The 18,776-nt window shown below is 37.3% G+C and overlaps 1 protein-coding gene across 1 annotated transcript in view; it reads right to left on the bottom strand.

Annotated features, from left to right (window-relative positions):
• Positions 1–18,776, bottom strand: part of ZCWPW2 (zinc finger CW-type and PWWP domain containing 2) — a 155,777-nt gene that overhangs the window by 81,563 nt on the left and 55,438 nt on the right. Inside the window, exon 4 of the mRNA XM_017498256.2 lies at positions 13,800–13,959. Within this exon, the coding sequence (XP_017353745.1) occupies positions 13,800–13,959 (160 nt within the window). The remainder of the gene's footprint in view (positions 1–13,799; positions 13,960–18,776) is intronic.

Raw genomic sequence — 18,776 nt, 5'->3', positions numbered from 1 at the left:
AGTGGCATGATCTCAGCTCACTGCAACCCCTGCCTCCCGGGTTCCAGCAATTCTCGTGCCTCAGCCACTCAAGTAGCTGGTATTATAGGCATGCACCAAAGTGCCTGCCTAATTTTTGTATTTTTAGTAGAGATAGGATTTTCACATATTGGCCAGGCTGGTCTTGAACTCCTGGCCCCAAGTGATATATCCTCCTCAGCCTCCTAAAATACTGAGATTATAGGCATTAGCCACCATATCCAGCCAGTATTTACATCTTAACAATGGTAAGTTCCAATCTGTGAACATGAAACATATTTATATTTATTTATATCTTCTTTAATTTTGTTCACCAATATTTGTAGTTTGCATTGCACAAGTATTTGACCTCCTTGGTTAATTCTAAGGTTGTTTATTCTTTTTGATGTCATTGTAAATGGAATCATTCTTATAATTATCTTTTGGTATGCTTAGTGTATGAAAATGCAACTGAATTTCTGTGTTGTATTTGAATCCTGCTGCTCTGTTGAATTTGCTTATTAGTTCTAATTTTTTTGTGGAATTTTAAAGGTTTTCTACTAATAAGATCATATCACCTGCAAACAAAGATAATTTTACTTCTTTCTGTCCAATTTGGAACTTTTTTAAAGCCTTTTAATTTTCACTACTCAAAAAAACTTTTTTATTTAGCTTTCTGACTCTGTGCTTGAGCCTTAAACAATTCCACAATTTTCTGCTCATCAATAAGGAAAGCATACTTGATATTGTCATGAAAACATTTAGCACACATGGAAACACCATAGGACCTGTTGACATGTTTTTTTGTTTTGGACAATCTCCTAATAACTTTAGGCCTCACAGCACAAACTCCTCTAACTCTTCCCCGGGCACACACCACATGCAGATTTGGTGCTTTCCCAATCTTTTTGGAATAAAGTTAAACAATTCTATTACCCGGGGTTCAGGACAGCCTAGTTTTAGTAGTGGCTGTATTGTAGGAAATCCTAAGATGGTATGTCAAATGCTGGACCATTCTGAATGCCTCTAGACAACATCCCTGGAAGCTAGGTATCTTTTGTTTCTTTTTTCTTGCCTAATTGCTCTGGCTAGAACTTTCAGAGCTACATTGAATAGAATAGTGAAAGTTGGCATCTATGCCTTCTTCCTCATCTCAGAAGAAAAGCTTTTAATCCTTCATCATTGAATATAATGTTTTCCATGAGTTTTTCATATATGGCTTTTATTATGTTGAAATAGTAGCCTTCCATTCCTAATTTGCTGAGTGCTGTTTTTTTTAAAATCATGAAAGGTTGTTGAATCTTGTCAAATGCTTTTTCTACATCAATTAAGCTGATCATTTTTTTTCCTTCATTCTGGTAATGTGGTGTATTGCATTAATTGATTTTTGTATATTGAACTATTCTTACAAGATAAATTCTATTTGGCCATAGTGTATAATCTTTTACTATTCTGCTGAATTAGGTTTCTTTGTATTTTGTTGACTTCTTGCATCAATGTAAATAAGGAATATCGGCCTATAGTTTTGTTTCGTTGCAGTGTTTTTACCTGTGTTTTGTACCAAAGTAATGCTGGTCTTATAGAATGAGTTAGAAAACGTGTCTCCCTTTTCAGTTTTTTGAAAAAAATAGAATTTGAAGGATTAGTATTTATTCTTTGTTTGATAGACTTCAAAGTGAAGCCATCATGTCCAGGGTTCTTTGCTGTTGGGAGATTTTTTCAATCTTATTACTAATTAAAGGTCTACTCAGGTCTTCTGTTTCTTTATGCTTTTGTTTCACCAGATTTTGTGTTTCTAGGAATTTGTCCATTTCATCTAGATTATCCAATTTTTTGCTGTATAACTGTCCATAGCATACTCTTAGAGTCATTTTTATTTATGTAGAATCGGTAGCAATGTCCCTGCTTTAGTTCTGATTTTAGTAATTTGAGTCTTTTTAATTCTTAGTCCATCTAGCTAAAGGTTTGTCAGTTTTATTGATCTTTCAAAGAACCAACTTCTATTTTCATTGATTTTCTCTATTTTTTTCCTATTCCATATTATATATCTGCTTTTATCCTTATTATTTCCTTCCTTCTAGTAGCTTTGGGTTTAGTTTGTTTTTTCTGGTCCTGTAAGTTGTAAAGTTAGGTTTCTGGTTTGAGATTTTCCTTGTTTTTTTAATAAGTGTTTGTAGGTATAAATTTCTCCCTTAGTACTTCTTTCATTACATACCATGAGTTTTGGTGTGTTGTGTTTTTGTTTTCTCTGAGATGTGTTTCATTCATCTCTAAGTGTTCTCCAGTTTCCCGTGTAATTTTTTCTTTGATCCATTGGTTGTTTGGAGAATGTTCGATTCCCACAAATTCTAATTTTAACTCTGTTATCATTTCTGCTTTCATTTCATTGTAATCCGAGAAAATACTCTGCATGATATCCACCTTTTTTCTTTTCTTTTTTTTTTTTTTTTTTTTTTTTTTTTTTTTTTTTTTTTTTGAGTCTCACTCTGTCACCAGCCAGGCTGGAGTGCAGTGGTGGGATCTCAGCTCACTGCAACCTCTGCCTCCCAGGCTCAAGCGAATCTCCTGTCTCAGCCTCCTGAGTAGCTGGGACTACAGGCACACACCACCATGCCCAGCTAATTTTTGTATTTTTAGGATAGATGAGGTTTCACCACGTTGGCCAGGATTGTCTCGATCTCTTGACCTCGTCCTCCCAAAGTGCAGGGATTACAGGTGTGAGCCACAGCACCCAGCCTATCTTTTAAAAATCTTTTGAGACTTAATCTGTGGTCCATGATGTCACCTATTGTAGAAAATGTCTTATGTGAACTTGAGAAAAATGTGTACACAACTCTTGTTGGTAGAGTGTTTTGTACATGTCTGTCAAATCTAGTTGGTTTACTGTGTCATTTGAGTCCTCTATTTCTTTACTTATCTTCTGCCTGATGGTCTATCCATTACTGAGAATGAGATATTAAGTTTCCAGCTATTATTTTTGTACTGTCTATTTATCCCTTCAATTCTGGAAGATTTTGCTTCGTATGTTTTCATAACCTCTTAACAGATGCATGTTTATAATAGTTATATCTTCTTGCTGTATTGAATATCTTAATTAAAATATTCTTCTTTTGTCTCTTGTAACCTTTATGTTTATTTTGTCCAATATTAGGATAGCTACTCCTGCTCTCGTTTAGTTACTATTTGCATGGAATATCTTTTCTGATTCTTTCACTTTCAGTCTATTTGTGTCTTTGAATCTAAAGTGGGTCACTTGTTAGAGAGCAGATAGTAAGATCATGTCTTTTTATTCATTCTACTAATCTCTTTCTTTTGATTAGAGAGTTTAATCCATTTAAAGAATTACTAATAGACTTTTTTCTGTCATTTTGCTATTTGTTTCCAATATGCTTTACAGCTTTTGTTCCTCATTTCTTGCTTTACTGGCTTCTTTTGGGTTTAGTTAATTTTTTATACTGAAACATTTAAATTCCTTTCTCATTTTCTTGTGCATATATTCAATAGCTGTTTTCTTTGTGTTTAACACAAGGATTACATCCAAAGGTTATAATACTTCAATTTGAATTCATACCAGCTTATCTTCCACAACATATACAAATTCTGCTCCTTTAACAGCTCCATCACCACCCTTTCAGTTGTTATCACAAAATAACATCTTTGTATGTTGTTGGCCCAAAAATATAAACTAATAATTCTTTGAAGTGCATCAGTCTCGCCGGGCACGGTGGCTCAAGCCTGTAATCCCAGCACTTTGGGAGGCCGAGGCGGGTGGATCACGAGGTCAAGAGATCGAGACCATCCTGGTCAACACGGTGAAACCCCGTCTCTACTAAAAATACAAAAAAAAAATTAGCTGGGCATGGTGGCGCGTGCCTGTAATCCAGCTACTCAGGGGGGCTGAGGCAGGAGAATTGCCTGAACCCAGGAGGCAGAGGTTGCGGTGAGCCGAGATCGCACCATTGCACTCCAGCCTGGGTAACAAGAGCGAAACTCCGTCCCAAAAAAAAAAAAAAAAAAAATGAAGTGCATCAGTCTCTTAAGTTATGCAGAAAACAAAATGTGGAGTTATAAACCAAAGTTATATATGCTGGTTTTTAGACTAATAATGTCTTTTTGTTGTTGTTGTTGTTTTGTTTTCTTTTAGAGAGAGAGGACCTTGCTCTGTATCCCAAGTGGTGAGTTAATATTTAATAAACTCATACATATATATGTATATATATATATTCTATTAGTTCTGTCCCTCTAGAGAACCCTGACTAATACAGATTTTCGTACCAGGAGTGGTTCTAGAGGAACAAAATATTAAGGATGGAGTTATTTTGTTTGGGGGTTTTTGGAGTTGGCTGCTTAACATGATAGACTCCAACATGCTAAGGACTCTACTTCTAATAATATAGAAAACACTGACACTACTTAATGTGAACTGTTTAGAGAGTTGTGCCAAATAAATGCATTTGACACTCCTGATTCACTGCCCATGAGAGGTAAGGAGTTTAGTGACTGTATACATAATACGTTTGACCATATGTAGAGAACCAAGGAATACAATGAAGCTGGTTGGTTGCTCCTAAGTTCAGCAGACAAAGGGATGAAAGCAAATGATGAACTCAGGGATTCTAACACCCAGCTTCAGAAGCAGATACTGAGCCTCAAATCTTCTAAGATTGCCCTGAGTGAGAGCCTTATCTCCTGTAGAGAAAAAGCTGAAATTGTGGAAAACAGACACAAGTTCTTATTGTGCAAGTGGCTGACCTGCAACAAAAGGTGCATGCACAGCCTCACTAGGTGTCTACTGTAAAAGTGAGGGCATTGACTGGAAAAGAATAAGACCCTGCAATGTGGAATGAGGACATATGGGAGGACCCTGATGAAGCTGGGGAAATCGGGTTTGTAAACTCTGTAGTGGCAATGTCCCCTCCTTGACCCATGCTGCCATCAGGCTTTCCACCTTTGAGGAGATAAACCCTGTGTTGCCTGAGGCAACAGTGATGGCCTCCCCTGAGGCAGGTGCCAGGCAAAATAATATTGATTCTCCGCAGGAGCCACCCTCATCATTCCTGTATCTTCTAGACCTATAATTAGACTAAAGTCCTAGTGGGCCCCTAGAGGTGAGGATGAGAGTATGACCATGAGGAGGTGTGCTATACTAAAAAAGGGTTATTTGAGTTCTCTAATTTATATAAACAGAAATCTGGAGAACAGGCATAAGAATGGATATTAAGGGTGTGGGATCATGGTGGAAGGAGCACAGAGTGGGATCAGGCTGAATTTATTGATTTAAGCTCACTAAGTAGGGACTCTGCTTTTAATATTACAGCTTGGGGAGGTGAAAAAAAAAGGTTCTAATAGTTTATTTTCTTGGTTATGTGAAATATGGATTAAAAGATAGTTAACTATGAGTGAGCTGGAAATGCCTAATCTCCCTTGAATCAATGTAGAGAAAGGGGTCCAAAGGCTTAGGGAGATTGGGATGGTGGAGTAGATTAGTCACTTTAGACCTACTCATCCCAGCTAAGAGGGTCCAGAAGAAATGCCCTTGACCAATGTCTTAGGAAATAGTTTTATGAGGGAAGCACCTGTAATTTCGAGGAGCCCTGTAATTGTTCTTCTCTGTATGTCAGTCTAACAGTGGGAACCACAGTCACTCAACTACAAAATACAATGGAAATAATTGGATCCTGAGGTGGCAGGGGCCAAGGAACAACACTCAACAATTAAAGGCAAGGTGGGCATAGCTATTGTAATGGACAGCAGAAGCAAAGCAGCAATCAGAATAGTCTGACTTGCATAGAGCTCTGGTATTGGCCAGTTAATCACAGTGTTCCTAGAAGTGAAATTGATAGGAATCCTGACTGCATTCCTACTTAATTTATACAAGCAGATAACTTCTAGGTTGAATGGATGAAAGAGTAATTTGAATTAGAAAAACAGAGAATCACAGCCCCTCAATCAATTTCCAGACTTGAGCCAGTTTACAGACCCAGAATCTCTTGAAAGAAGGGGAGGCCAGGTCACCTTGAGGAAGAATCCCAGTATAATACCAACAGTTTATACAGTGAATGTTTCTCACATCGCTCCCCAAGGAGAGCTCTGGCCTTTCACCCAGGGAACTGTGCATTGTGGAAAGAGAAATGATCAGACATTTCAGCAACTACTGGACACTGGCTCTGAGCTGACATTGATTCCAGGGGACCCAACATGTAATTGTGGTCCTCCAGTTAAAGTATGGTCTTATAGAGGTCAGATAATTAGTAGAGTTTTAGTTCAGGTCTGACTTACGGTGGGTCCATTGGCTCCCTGACTAGTAGAATGAGGGCTATTATGGTAGGAAGGGCCAAATGGAAGCCATTAGAGCAGCCTCTACCTAGAAAAATAGTAAATCAAAACAATATCACATCCCGGCAGAGACTGTGGAGATTAGTGCCACCATTAAGGACTTGAAGGATGCAGGGGTGGTGATTCCCACCACATCCTTGTTGAACTCTCCCATTTGGCCTGTGCAGAAGACAGATGGATCTTGGAGAATGATAGCGGATTATCATAAGTGTAACCAAGTGGTGACTCCAATTGCAGCTGCTATACCAGAAGTTATTTCACTGCTTGAACAAATTAACACATTTCCATGTATTTGGTGTGCAGCCATTGACTTAGCAAATGCCTTTTTCTCTATTCCTGTCTATAAGGCCCACCAGAAGCAATTTGCCTTCAGCTGGCAAGGCCGGCAATATACCTTTACTGTCCTACTTCAGGAGTATAGCAACTCTCCAGCTTTGTGTCCTAATCTTAGAGAGCTTGATCACTTTTCATTTCCACAAGATATTACACTGGTCCACTGCACTGATGACATTATGCTGACTGGATCCAGTGAGCAAGAAGTTGCAAACACACTGGACTTACTAGTGAGACATTTGCGTGCCAGAGGATGGGAAATAAATCTGACTAAAATTCAGGGAACTTCTACCTCACTAAAATTTCTAAGTGTCCAGTGGTGTGAGGCTTGTTGAGATATTCCTTCTAAGGTGAAGGACAAGTTGCTGTATTTGGACCCTCCTATAATCAAGAAACAGGCACAATGCCTAATGGGTTTATTTAGATTTTGGGGGCAATGCATTCCTCATTTGGGTGTGTTATTCTGGCATATTTATCAAGTGACCCAAAAGGCTGCCAGTTTTGAGTGTGGTCCAGAACAGAAGGCTAGCAACAGGTACAGGCTGCTGTGCAAATTGTTCTGTCACTTTGGCCATATGACCCAGCAGATCCAATGTTTTTTGAAGTATGAGTAGCAGATAAGGATGCTGTTTGGAGCTTTGGGCAGACCCACTTAGGTGAAACTCAGCGGAGGCCTCTAGGATTTTGGAGCAAGGCCCTGCCATCTTCTGCAGATAACTACTCTCCTTTTGAGAGGCAGCTCTTGGCCTGTTACTGGGCTTTGGTGGAAACTGAACATTTGACTACAGATTATCAAGTCACCATGTGACCTGAATGGCATATCATGAACTGAGTGCTTTCTGACCCATCTAGCCATATAGTGGGTTCTGCACAGCAGCATTCCATCATCAAATGGAAGTGATATATGAGATCCGGCTTGAGCAGGTCTTGAAGGCACAAGTAAGTTACATGAGGAAGTGGCCCAAACGCTCACAGTCTCCATGCCTGCCACGCTGCCTTCTCTCCCCCAGCCTGCACCAATGGCTTCATGAGGAATTCCCTATGATCAGTTGACAGAGGAAGAGAAGACTAAGGCCTGGTTCACAAATGGTTTTGCAAGATATGCAGGCACCACTCAAAAATGGACAGCTGCAGCACTACAGCCCCTTTCTAGGACATCCCTGAAGGACAGTCATGAAGGAAAATCTTCCCAGTGGGCAAAACTTCAAGCAGTGCACCTGACTGTGCACTTTGCATGGAAGGAGAAATTGCCAGATGTGTGATTATATACTGATTCTTGGGCTTTAGACAATGGTTTGGCTGGATGGTCAGAGACTTGGAAGAAGCATGACTGAAAAATTGGTGGCAAAGAAATCTGGGGAAGAGGTGTGTGGAGGGACCTCTCTGAGTGGTCAAAAATTGTAAAGATATTTGTATCCCATGTGAGTGCTCACCAATGGGTGACCCCAGAAGAGGAGGATTTCAATAATCAAATGGATAGGATGACCCATTCTTGGATGCCACTCAGCCTCTTTCCCAAGCCACCCCTGTCATCACCCAATTGGCTCATGAACAAAGTGGCCATGGTGGCAGGGATGGAGATTATGCAAGGGCTTAGCAACATGGACTTCCACTCACCAAGGCTGATCTGGCTACAGCCACTGCTGAGTGCCCAATTTGCCAGCAGCAAAGATCAACACTGAGACCTCAATATGGCATCATTCCTTGGGGTGATCACCCCGCTATCTGGTGGCTGGTTGATTATATTGGACCACTATCACCATAGAAAAGGGCAGAGGTCCTCACTGGAATAGACATTTGCTCTGGATATGGGTTTGTCTAACCTGCACACAATGCTTCTGCCAAGACTACCACCCATCAATTCACAGAATACCTTATCCACCATTATGGTGTTCCACACAGCATTGACTTTGACTAAGGCACTCACTATATAGCTAAAGAAGTGTGGCAGTGGGCTCATGCTCATGGAATTTATTGGTCTTACCATGTTCCCCGTCATCCTGAAGCAGCTGAATTGATAGGATGGTGGAATAGACATTTGAAATGACAATTACAATGCCAACTAGGTGACAATACTTTGCAGGACTTGGGCAAAGTTCTCAAGAAGACTGTCCATGCTCTGAATCAGTATCCAATACATAGTACTGTCTCCCCTATAGCCAGGATTCATGGTTCCAGGAATCAAGGAGTAGAAGTGAAAGTGGCATCACTCACCATTACCCTTAGTGATGCACTAGAAAAATTTTTGCTTCCTGTTCCCACAACATTATGTTCTGCTGGCCTAGAGGTCTTAGTTCCAGAGGAAGAAACACTGCCACCAGGAGACACAACAACAATTCCATTAAACTAGCAATTAAGATGCCACCTGGACACTTTGGGCTCCTCTTACCTTTAGGTCAACAGGCTAAGAAGGACCTTACAGTGTTGGCTGGGGTGATTGACCTGGACTATCAACATGAAATCAGTTGACCAGTCCAAAATGGAGGTAAGGAAGAGTATGCATGGAATACAGATCCATTAGGGTGTCTCTTAGTATTACCATGCCATGTGATTAAGGTCAATGGCAAACTATAACAGCCCAATCCAGGCAGGACTAAAAATAGTCCAGACCCCTAAGGAATGAGAGTTTTGGTCACTTCAACAGGAAAAAAAACCATGACCTGCTGAGATGCTTGCTAAAGGTAAAGGGAATATAGAATGGGTAGTAGAAGAAGGTAGTCATCAATACCAGGTACAACCATGTGACCAGCTGCAGAAATGGGACTGTAATTGTCATGAATATTTCCTCTTTCTTTGTTAAAAACATGTTGGTGCATATATACACTTGTACTAAGAAAAGATCTTCATTTTATTTCCTTTTTCCTTTACCATGTGACTTAAGATTCATTGACTTCATATCAGCATTTAAGTATCATTAACTATGTAATAGTATTTGTGTTGGGGACTAATGCATTTCCATTGTCCAAAGGATAGTTGTATTACGTTAGGCATAATTATGACCTTATTATTGTCTTTATTTGAAGATTATGTATGATCTCAGGAGATGTGTATAGGTTCAAGTTGACAAGGGGTGAACTTGTGATGGTTAATACTGAGTATCAACTTGATTGGACTGCAGGATATAAAGTATTAATCCTGGATGTGTCTGTCAGGGTGCTGCCAAAAGAGATTAACATTTGAGTCATTAATCTGGGAAAGGCAGAGCCACTTTTAATTGGGTGGGCACCATTTAATCAGCTGCCAGCGAATATAAAGCAGGCAGAAAAATGTGAAAAGGAGAGACTGGCCTAGCCTCCCAGCCTACATCCTTCTCCCATGCTGAATGCTTCCTGCCCTTAAACATCAGACTCCAAGTTCTTCAGTTTGAGATTTGGACTGGCTCTCTTTGCTCATCGAGCTTGCAGTCAGCCTATTGTGGATGCTGTGATCATGTAAGTTAATACTTAATAAACTCCATATATATATATATATATGGTTCCCTCAGCCACCAGGAGACACAACAACAATTCCATTAAACTAGAAGTTAAGTTGCTACCTGGACACTTTGGACAGAGGGATATATATATATATATATATATATATATAAAGGGGAGTTTATTAAATATATACTTATTTAGTTATTAAGTATATACACAGTTTTAGATATAACATATTATATATTTTATTTTATATAATATATAAATATTGTATTATATTTTATATTTCATATATTTTATATATATATAAAAGGGAAGTTTATCATTAACATATATATATATGTATCTTATTAGTTCTGTCCCTCTAAAGAACCTAATACACTCAGACTCAATAATTTCCATTGTTTTGTCACGTTTGCTGATTCTTTCTTCTCTCTACTCAAATTTGCCTTTGAATCACTTTAGTGAACTTTGCATTTCAGTTGTACTTTTCTGTTCCCAAATTCTTTTGGTTTTCTTTTAGGTTTTCTATCTCCTTTTCATATTTCTCCTTTGTTCATATATCATGTTCTTGACTCTCAACATTTTCCTTTAGTTCTTTAAGCATCTTTAAGACAGTGGCTTTAAAGTCTTTGTCTAATAGATCTGCCATCAAGTTTTTCTCAGGGATAGTTTCTGATGATTTTTTTTTCCTTTAAATGAGCCATACTTTCCTGTTTCTTTATAGGCCTTATGAATTTTTGTTGAAAACTGAACATTTAATAGTAAGGTAAGTCTGAAAATCAGATTCTTCCTCTTCCCCCCAATTTGCTGTTTTCTGTTATTGCTTTTGTCTTTTTATTGTTGTAGACTATCTTTGTGCCAAGGATCAGCCTGAACTAAAACTTTAGTTCTGCTTAGGTCTTTTCTGAGCATGTATCTTTTCCTCTGCCTGTAGAGTCACTTTCTAATTTTCCCTGTATATGCAGTTGATTTCAAATTTTGCAGTGTTTACTATATGGCCTTCACAAGAGGAAAAATGAAAAAATGAAAGGGGTGGTGCAAAAGTGTGCCAGGCTTTTAATCCCCTGGAAGTGACTTCAGCTGAAGGGGGAGGGGCTTGCAAAAATGGGGGAGATTACAATAACAGTAGCTGTCCCTTTCATTGTCTGTACCTTTGTTATCATAAGCAGCAACGAGCAATTACAGCACAGATCCCCAGTATTTGGAAAACAGGGTTCTTTTTGCCCACCTCAGCTCCTGCAAGCTGTGTGCAAGATGATCCAGAAACATGTGCACAACTGCCTGCTGTTAAGGTCAATAGTAAACTACAACAGCCCAATCCAGGCAGGACTAAAAATAGTCCAGACCCCTCAGTAATGGAGGTTTGGGTCACTTCATCAGGGCTGCGGATGGGGACTGGTAGCTGCTACTGTGTTAAGAGCTGAAGTTGATGGAAATTAACTGCAGCATACAGTCCAAGCCTTTTCCTGGAAGTTGCGAGCCTTCAATAGACTCCAGAATTCAAAAATAGTTACATTAGACAGATTCTACCAGTGTCTGATTGTTTTCTAGGTAGACAAATATATTCCAGGAACTTTCTACTCTACCTTCTTCCCAGAATCCCATCTCTGAATACTTTCAGGAATATCAAGGTTTTTTATAAGAGAGGAGGCTATATGTATAGCTATATACATAGCTATATGTATAGCTAACTATTAAAAAATAAAATCTATAAACTAACATCAATTATAAATCTATAACAAAAATGTTGCCTTCACCTATTTTCTGGAGTATATCTCAGTGTATCAATGAATAGTTTCATTTATTGGGGGAAAACACTAACTGTATGACTAGAGAATGACTGAGTACTGTTATGCTCTTAACAATAAAATTAATTAAGTTAGAGCTCTCATAAACATGGCAACATGTACCTATTAAATTAACTATTTAAAAGACTAGACAAACATGATTAACCCAAAAGAAAATAGTTAAAATCTTCATAATAAAACAAAAACTATTTAATTTAAATCCATATAAGGCAGGTCTTTGTAGGCAAATTTATTTCTATCCCATCTTAATATATGTACTGCAAAATATAGAGAGTCCATATTCAGTGAAAATCCTGGAATATTAATAAGTTGTTAAATTAATTAATTTAGAATTAATTTAGAGGAAAATGGTATTTAAACAGCGTATGAAGTAAAATTTAGTCAGCTATAACCAGTTAAAATTATATATGACTATCATTCTTCATCCAGTTTTAGAAAAAGTTATCAAATAACTTACACAATTTATATATCTTTTCTCTAGAAAAAAATTTTTAAAACTATACATTATCTAACTATACATTACTTTTCATGTATGTGGTCTTTCTTTCTGAAGCCAGGGGCGTGTATTTAATATCTGGATCAATGTGGAAAAGTATAAAGATAGCATCAGAGGATATAGGAGCTCCAAAAACGACTATAAAAGACTAAATCCCTGGGAAGTCTAGGCAATAGAATGTAAATTGGGGTCAATACTATCTCCACTTTCAAAGGACAGGAAAATCTCAGCTATCCCAATGTAAGATTCTAAGGTCAGCTTCATGAATGCTAAAACATTTCCCCATCCTTTATAAATGGGGAACAGATGGAATACTCTATCCTGTCTTCTGTGGTTGCCAGCAAAAGAATCTAGGAGCACATTCAAAACGTCAGAGCAACAGAAGATGCCTCATATAAAGATGACTGGATCACAACTACTACGAAATTGATTTATATGGCATTATTCCATACTTGAATGTTTTCATAAAAACAGCCTTCCCTCTTACCCTTTTAAAACTGAATACCAAAATACTGTTGCCAAAGATACAGTAAAAACCCATTTTAAAGTACCCCTAATTTTCACAGATTTAATTTTACTGTGGATTAAATTGCATGTTTCAAATACACATATTACTTATTTGTAAATCTAAATATGTACACATCTATTAACAAAACAAACAAAAAACATCCAGCTGGGCACAGTAGTGTGTGCTTGTAGACTTAGCTACTTGGGAAGCTGAGGTAGGAGGACCATCTGAGCCCAGTAATTCAAGGCCAGCCATCTCAAAAAATATGTAAAAAGGAAAAAGAGAAAATATCCAAATTGAGTAAAAGATATTCACATTTCTGACATCTACATCTACCATTTTATCAAGTTTTAATGAAAGTATGATTTTCTGATGAAAAGTTTCAATATTAGAATGTAAACACAGATCATTTAATTGATTTACCAACCTAACAGTCTATCCATTAATTGAAGTATGAGATTTAAAGTTTAAAAGGAGTCAAAAAAATACTGAAGAGTTAGTATAAATGAAATATTCCATTTGAAATTTGAAAAGCTGGTTGCAATCCATAATTAATTTTTCCTGTGAGCTATGGCTACAACAGAAAGTCTCCTCAAGAGAATTAAAAAATTACCCAATGATAGTCTTAAAATTGTATCAAAAGGCAATCACATAAAGTCTTGTTGATTTTTATTATATTGCCATTAGAAAAATAAAAGTTAAAACTCCCATAACTATTTCATGCCCATGCTTTCTTTGAGAAAAACACTTTAAAAATAAAAATATTTGAATTTAAATAAACAGCATACATTATTTATATAAATCTAAAAGTAAACAATTATATATTTTATGATTAAAGATAAAAATTACCATAACTAAAAACAAGTGAAAGAATAATAAAGTTTTGATGTTACTGGACCTACCTTTAATGTGATACTATAATGTCCAACAAATGTTGCACTTATCCATGATCTGGAATGGGGATCACCCAGGAATTCTATGTGATACTCTTCAACATTTCCATCCAGGTCATAGGTCACATACTTCCGTTTAAAATGGTCAGGGCAAAGTATTCCTGGCCAACTTTCAAAAGAAATTATTTTTAATTATTTTGATGCTTTTAAAAAGGCTGACATCAACACATGTATCACAATCACGTATTGAACTTTCTCCTCTGAATTTTCACAAAACATATATTCCTACTTCTATCTTTCAAAGGTAGGATATTTGATGCAGTAATAAGTTGCATTTTATAGCTATAGAAAGCTCTGAAATACTCAGAAGTTTAAGATACAGATAAGACATGAGAAAAGAATGATAAAGCAAAAGAATGATCTTTAGGGACAATAAGATATTTAGACACTAATGATAGAAAACAGAAAAAAAAGATTCATCAGATTCATGCAGAGCTGAATTAACTCAAAACAATCAGAATGATTAATCAGCAAAATGTTAACCCACTAAGCATGACTTCTGATGGAGTAGGAGAGAGCTGATATTTCCTGAGCCAGGTCTGCCAAAGGAATCCTGGTGGCTCAGGCTGTGATAGTGCTGTGGAGTAAAACTACTGTGGGAAAATCAGATATAGAGATCAGAAGTTCTATCCTGTCTGCTTCCCCCATCTGCTCCATTGCCAGGTGACCACATTGTTGAAAAATCTTCAACACTGAAAATAAAAATTACTCTTTATTAAAGACAAACCTTTAGAGATATGTTCTTTCATGACATAAACCTCTACAAATTACTTGAAGTGATTCATGTTTATTTTTGGTCTTCATTTCCCACTTTTGCCTTTTCTATTCTTCTTTTTTTTTTTTTAGTTTTATTTGGTTTTTTTATTTACAATATGCGGCAGAGAGCTCCTGTCATTAACATCTCTAATAAGCAAAATGAAATAACATTTCTATATGGAGTCTGAACCAGAAATTAGAGAATAGTCCTGAAAACCTCTGAAGTGAGAAAACTCACGCCTAAGAAGTGTTTTATCTGGTTTATCACATTCTGCTAAAAAGGAAGTTTGAAATGAACTAAAAATTTTACAGGTACATAATCACTATAAAAATTCCTCATTGTGAATGTAAATAAAAACAAATTTAGTGCTAAGAAAATCAGAATTATTATGTGACATATTTGCTCAATATTTAAAAAATAATTTCTGTAATTTTAAACATTAAAATGAAAATTGATTCAAGGCTATTGTAAAAGAAACTGAAGAAGAATATCACAGATATTTAAAAGTTATCCAAAAAAAGACTAGGGTGGAATTGGAAGAGGCAATGTACTGAGGCAAGTTAATGATGCCAGTGTTGTGAGAACACCTTGGAAGTTTTCATTATCAATTTGATCCTCCTACCAACCTGATGAAGTGATGAATAAAATTTTGATGTTAGGTAGCTGGGTTTTTTGGGGGGGTTCTTTTTTTTGTTTTTTGTCTGTTTGTTTTGTTTTTGAGAGGGAGTCTTGCTCTGTCACCCAGGCTGGAGTGCAATGGTACAATCTCAGCTCACGGCAACCTCCATCTCCCAGGTTCCAGTGATTCTCCTGCCTTGGTCTACCAAGTAGCTGGGATTACAGGTGGTGGCCACTACCATGCCTGGCCAATTTTGTATTTTAGTAGAGATGAGGTTTCAGTTTCACCATGTTGGCCAGGTTGTTCTCAAACTCCTGACCTCAAGTGATCAACCTGTTTTGGCCTCCCAAAGGGCTGGGATTACTGGTGTAAGCCACCACTCCCAGCCTATTTTCTTTAAGTAAAAACTGAGTCTTGGAGATATCCTGGAACTTTCTTAAGAAGACTGTTAATAGAAGGTGGAAACATGGTTTGAAAAAGGACTTTCTAATGCCAAAGCCCAAATGTTTTCCACTAGACTAGATCACAGTCATGGCTCAGAAGCAAGACCAGTACCAAAGGAAGGGAAACCTTAGAGAGGCTATATTCAACTCAAGAAAAGAAAAAAATAAAAGGACTTAAGAAGAATTAGCCCAAAGATGGAATACTCAGCCTCATAAGTTATATTTCCCTGCTGATTAAGAGTCTAAACAACTATTTGGTAAAGAGTAGCAAAGTGTGTGGTGTATAGTATATGCTCTGTGTGTGTGTGTGTGTGTGTGTGTGTGTGTGTAAGAATGTGCTTTGCTTATTGAAGTGGGGCAACCACATGATCTCTGAAGATCTTCTCTAGCTCTATGATAAAATCAGTTTGAGGAGGTTTATTTTATACCATAGTCAAAAGAGTAAAGTTACTAAAATAACAAAAGGACTTTCATATCAGATGTTTGATCAATAAGGATTGCCACTGTATCAAGACTAAGGATAGAATGATGGTATTCTTTCAGTGAAATAAAATTGAAAAATATTATAGATATATAGATGAGTTTATCTCAGTAATATCTATTTTTTCCATTCAGATAATACATTGTAACTATAGCTAATTTATTTATATGTCTAATTTCATAAATATTTATTAATGTCTCAAAAATTGACTTTTTATTTTAAAAACTACAACTGTGAAACTAAGATTATCATCTTCTATTTAAATTGCACAATGTAAATTATTGGGCTAAAATGTTGTGTTTTAATATTCTATCCATGGCAAAATTGCACTTATATATCAACAAAGTGTTAAAAATTTAACAAATCATTCTAGACTCTAACCTACTGTTCAGAGAATAAAGCAGGAAGGGAAGGCAGTGAATAAGGTCAGCAAGCTATGACTAAGGAATGTACAGTAGAAATATGATGGAGTTTTATAGATCAAGGTATGAAATATGCCAAACCATTCAAAAATCTGTACAGCTGTCAAGTGCTCATTCACTTTACAGCACTGTAAAGTCCCAGTTAGATAATGATGTTCAGAATCTCAAATCCTATACCCCTCTACCTTCTGTATGCCCCAACATGTTATAGCTCAGAGATCTGAGACACAGAATGCTTAGATTTTTTTTCCAATATTTCCTAGTGGTACAGCAAGGACTAACAAATGCTCAAGTCTCTTAACTAGCAACATTTTCTCTGGTTTTGACATGCACCAGACAAGAGGCACTGATACAGTTAGGCTTGTGTCCCCACCCAAATCTCATCTTGAATTATAATTCCCATAATCCCCATGTATTTTAGGAGGGACCCAGTGGCAGGTAATTGAGTCATGAGGGTGGTTACCCTCATGCTGCTATTCTCATGATAGTGAGTGAGTTCTCATGAGATCTGATGGTTTTATAAGGAGCTTTTCCCTCTTTGCTAAGCACTTCTCCTTGCTGCTGCCATGTGAGGAAGGATGTGTTTGCTTCCCCTTCTGCCATCATTGTAAGTTTCCAGAGGCCTCCTCAGCCATGATGAACTCTTTCCTTTATAAATTACCCAGTCTCAAGTATGTCTTCATTAGCAGTGTGAGAACAATCTAATATAGGCACCAAGCAGGTATCTAGACTCATTGTAACTAGTAACATATTTGGTACAACTGAGAGGAGAAAGAATGATACAGATACATATTTGCCTCATTACGATAATTATTTATAAACTAAATTATTTAAATAATTTTAAAAACTAAAGAGAGTATACAAATCAACCTACGAAGAATCTGAAATCACAAAAATAAAAAATCCATAAATTGCTGAATTTGAGGACTGTAGATTACTAATCTATTAAATTATCAATTGATATCAGTTATAAAATCATAAATCTACCCAACCCATAGCCAACTTTAAAAAGTTATTATTTGTATTAGTTCATTCTCATGTTGCTATAAAGAACTGCCTGAGACCGGGTAATTTACAAAGGAAAGAAGTTTAACTTATTTGACTCACAGCTCCAAATGACTGGGGAGGCCTTGGGAAACTTATGATCATGGCAGAAGGGGAAGCAAACATGTCCTTCTTCAGGTGGCAACAGGAGAGAGAAGTGAGAGAGTGCTGAGTGAAAGGGGAAAATGCTCCTTATAAAACCATCAGATCTCATGAGCACTCATTCACTATCATGAGAAAAGCACGGGGGAACCACTCCCATGATCTAATCACCTCCCACAAGCTCCTACCCCCAACCTGTGGAAAGTACAATTCAGATTACAATTCAAGATGAGATTTGGGGGAGGACACAGAGCCAAACCATATGATTCTGCCACTGGACCCTCCCTAATCTCATGTTTTCAAATTTCAAAATACAATCATGCCCTTCCAACAGGGCCTCCAATGTCTTTTGTTGTTGTTGTTGTTGCTGCCAGCAGTACTTTTTTTTTTTTCTTTTTTAGTTTTGTAATACTTTAAGTTCTGGGTACATGCGCAGAATGTGCAGGTTGGTTACATAGGTATACATGTGCCATGGTGGTTTGCTGAACCCATCAACCCACCATCTACATTAGGTATTTCTCCTAATGCTATTCCTCTCCTAGCCCCCCAACACCCAACAGGCCCCAGAGTGTGATGTTTCCCTCCCTGTGTCCATGTGTTCACATTCTTCAACTCCCACTTATGAGTGAGAACATGTGGTGTTTGGTTTTCTGTTCCTGTGTTAGTTTGCTAAGAATGGTGATTTCCAGCTTCATCCATTTCTCTGTAAAGGACATAAACTCTTCCTTTTTTATAGCTGCATCATATTTCATGGTGTATATTTGCCACATTTTCTTTATCCAGTGTGTCACTGATGAGCATCTGGGTTGGTCCAAGTCTTCGTTATTGCGAACAGTGCTGCAATAAACATATGTGTGCATGTGTCTTTATAGTAGAATGATTTATAATCCTTTGTGTATATACCCAGTAATGTGATTGTTGGGTCAAATGGTATTTCTAGTTCTAGCTCCTTGAGGAATTGCCACACTGTCTTCTACAATGGTTGAACTAACTTACATTCCCAATAACAGTGTAAATGCATTTCTATTTCTCCACATTCTCTACAGCATCTGTTTTTT

The sequence above is a fragment of the Cebus imitator genome, unplaced genomic scaffold (assembly GCF_001604975.1).
Source record: "Cebus imitator isolate Cc_AM_T3 unplaced genomic scaffold, Cebus_imitator-1.0 Scaffold239, whole genome shotgun sequence".
In the NCBI taxonomy this organism is placed as follows: domain Eukaryota; kingdom Metazoa; phylum Chordata; class Mammalia; order Primates; family Cebidae; genus Cebus; species Cebus imitator.
This window is presented reverse-complemented; position numbering and strand designations above follow the sequence as displayed.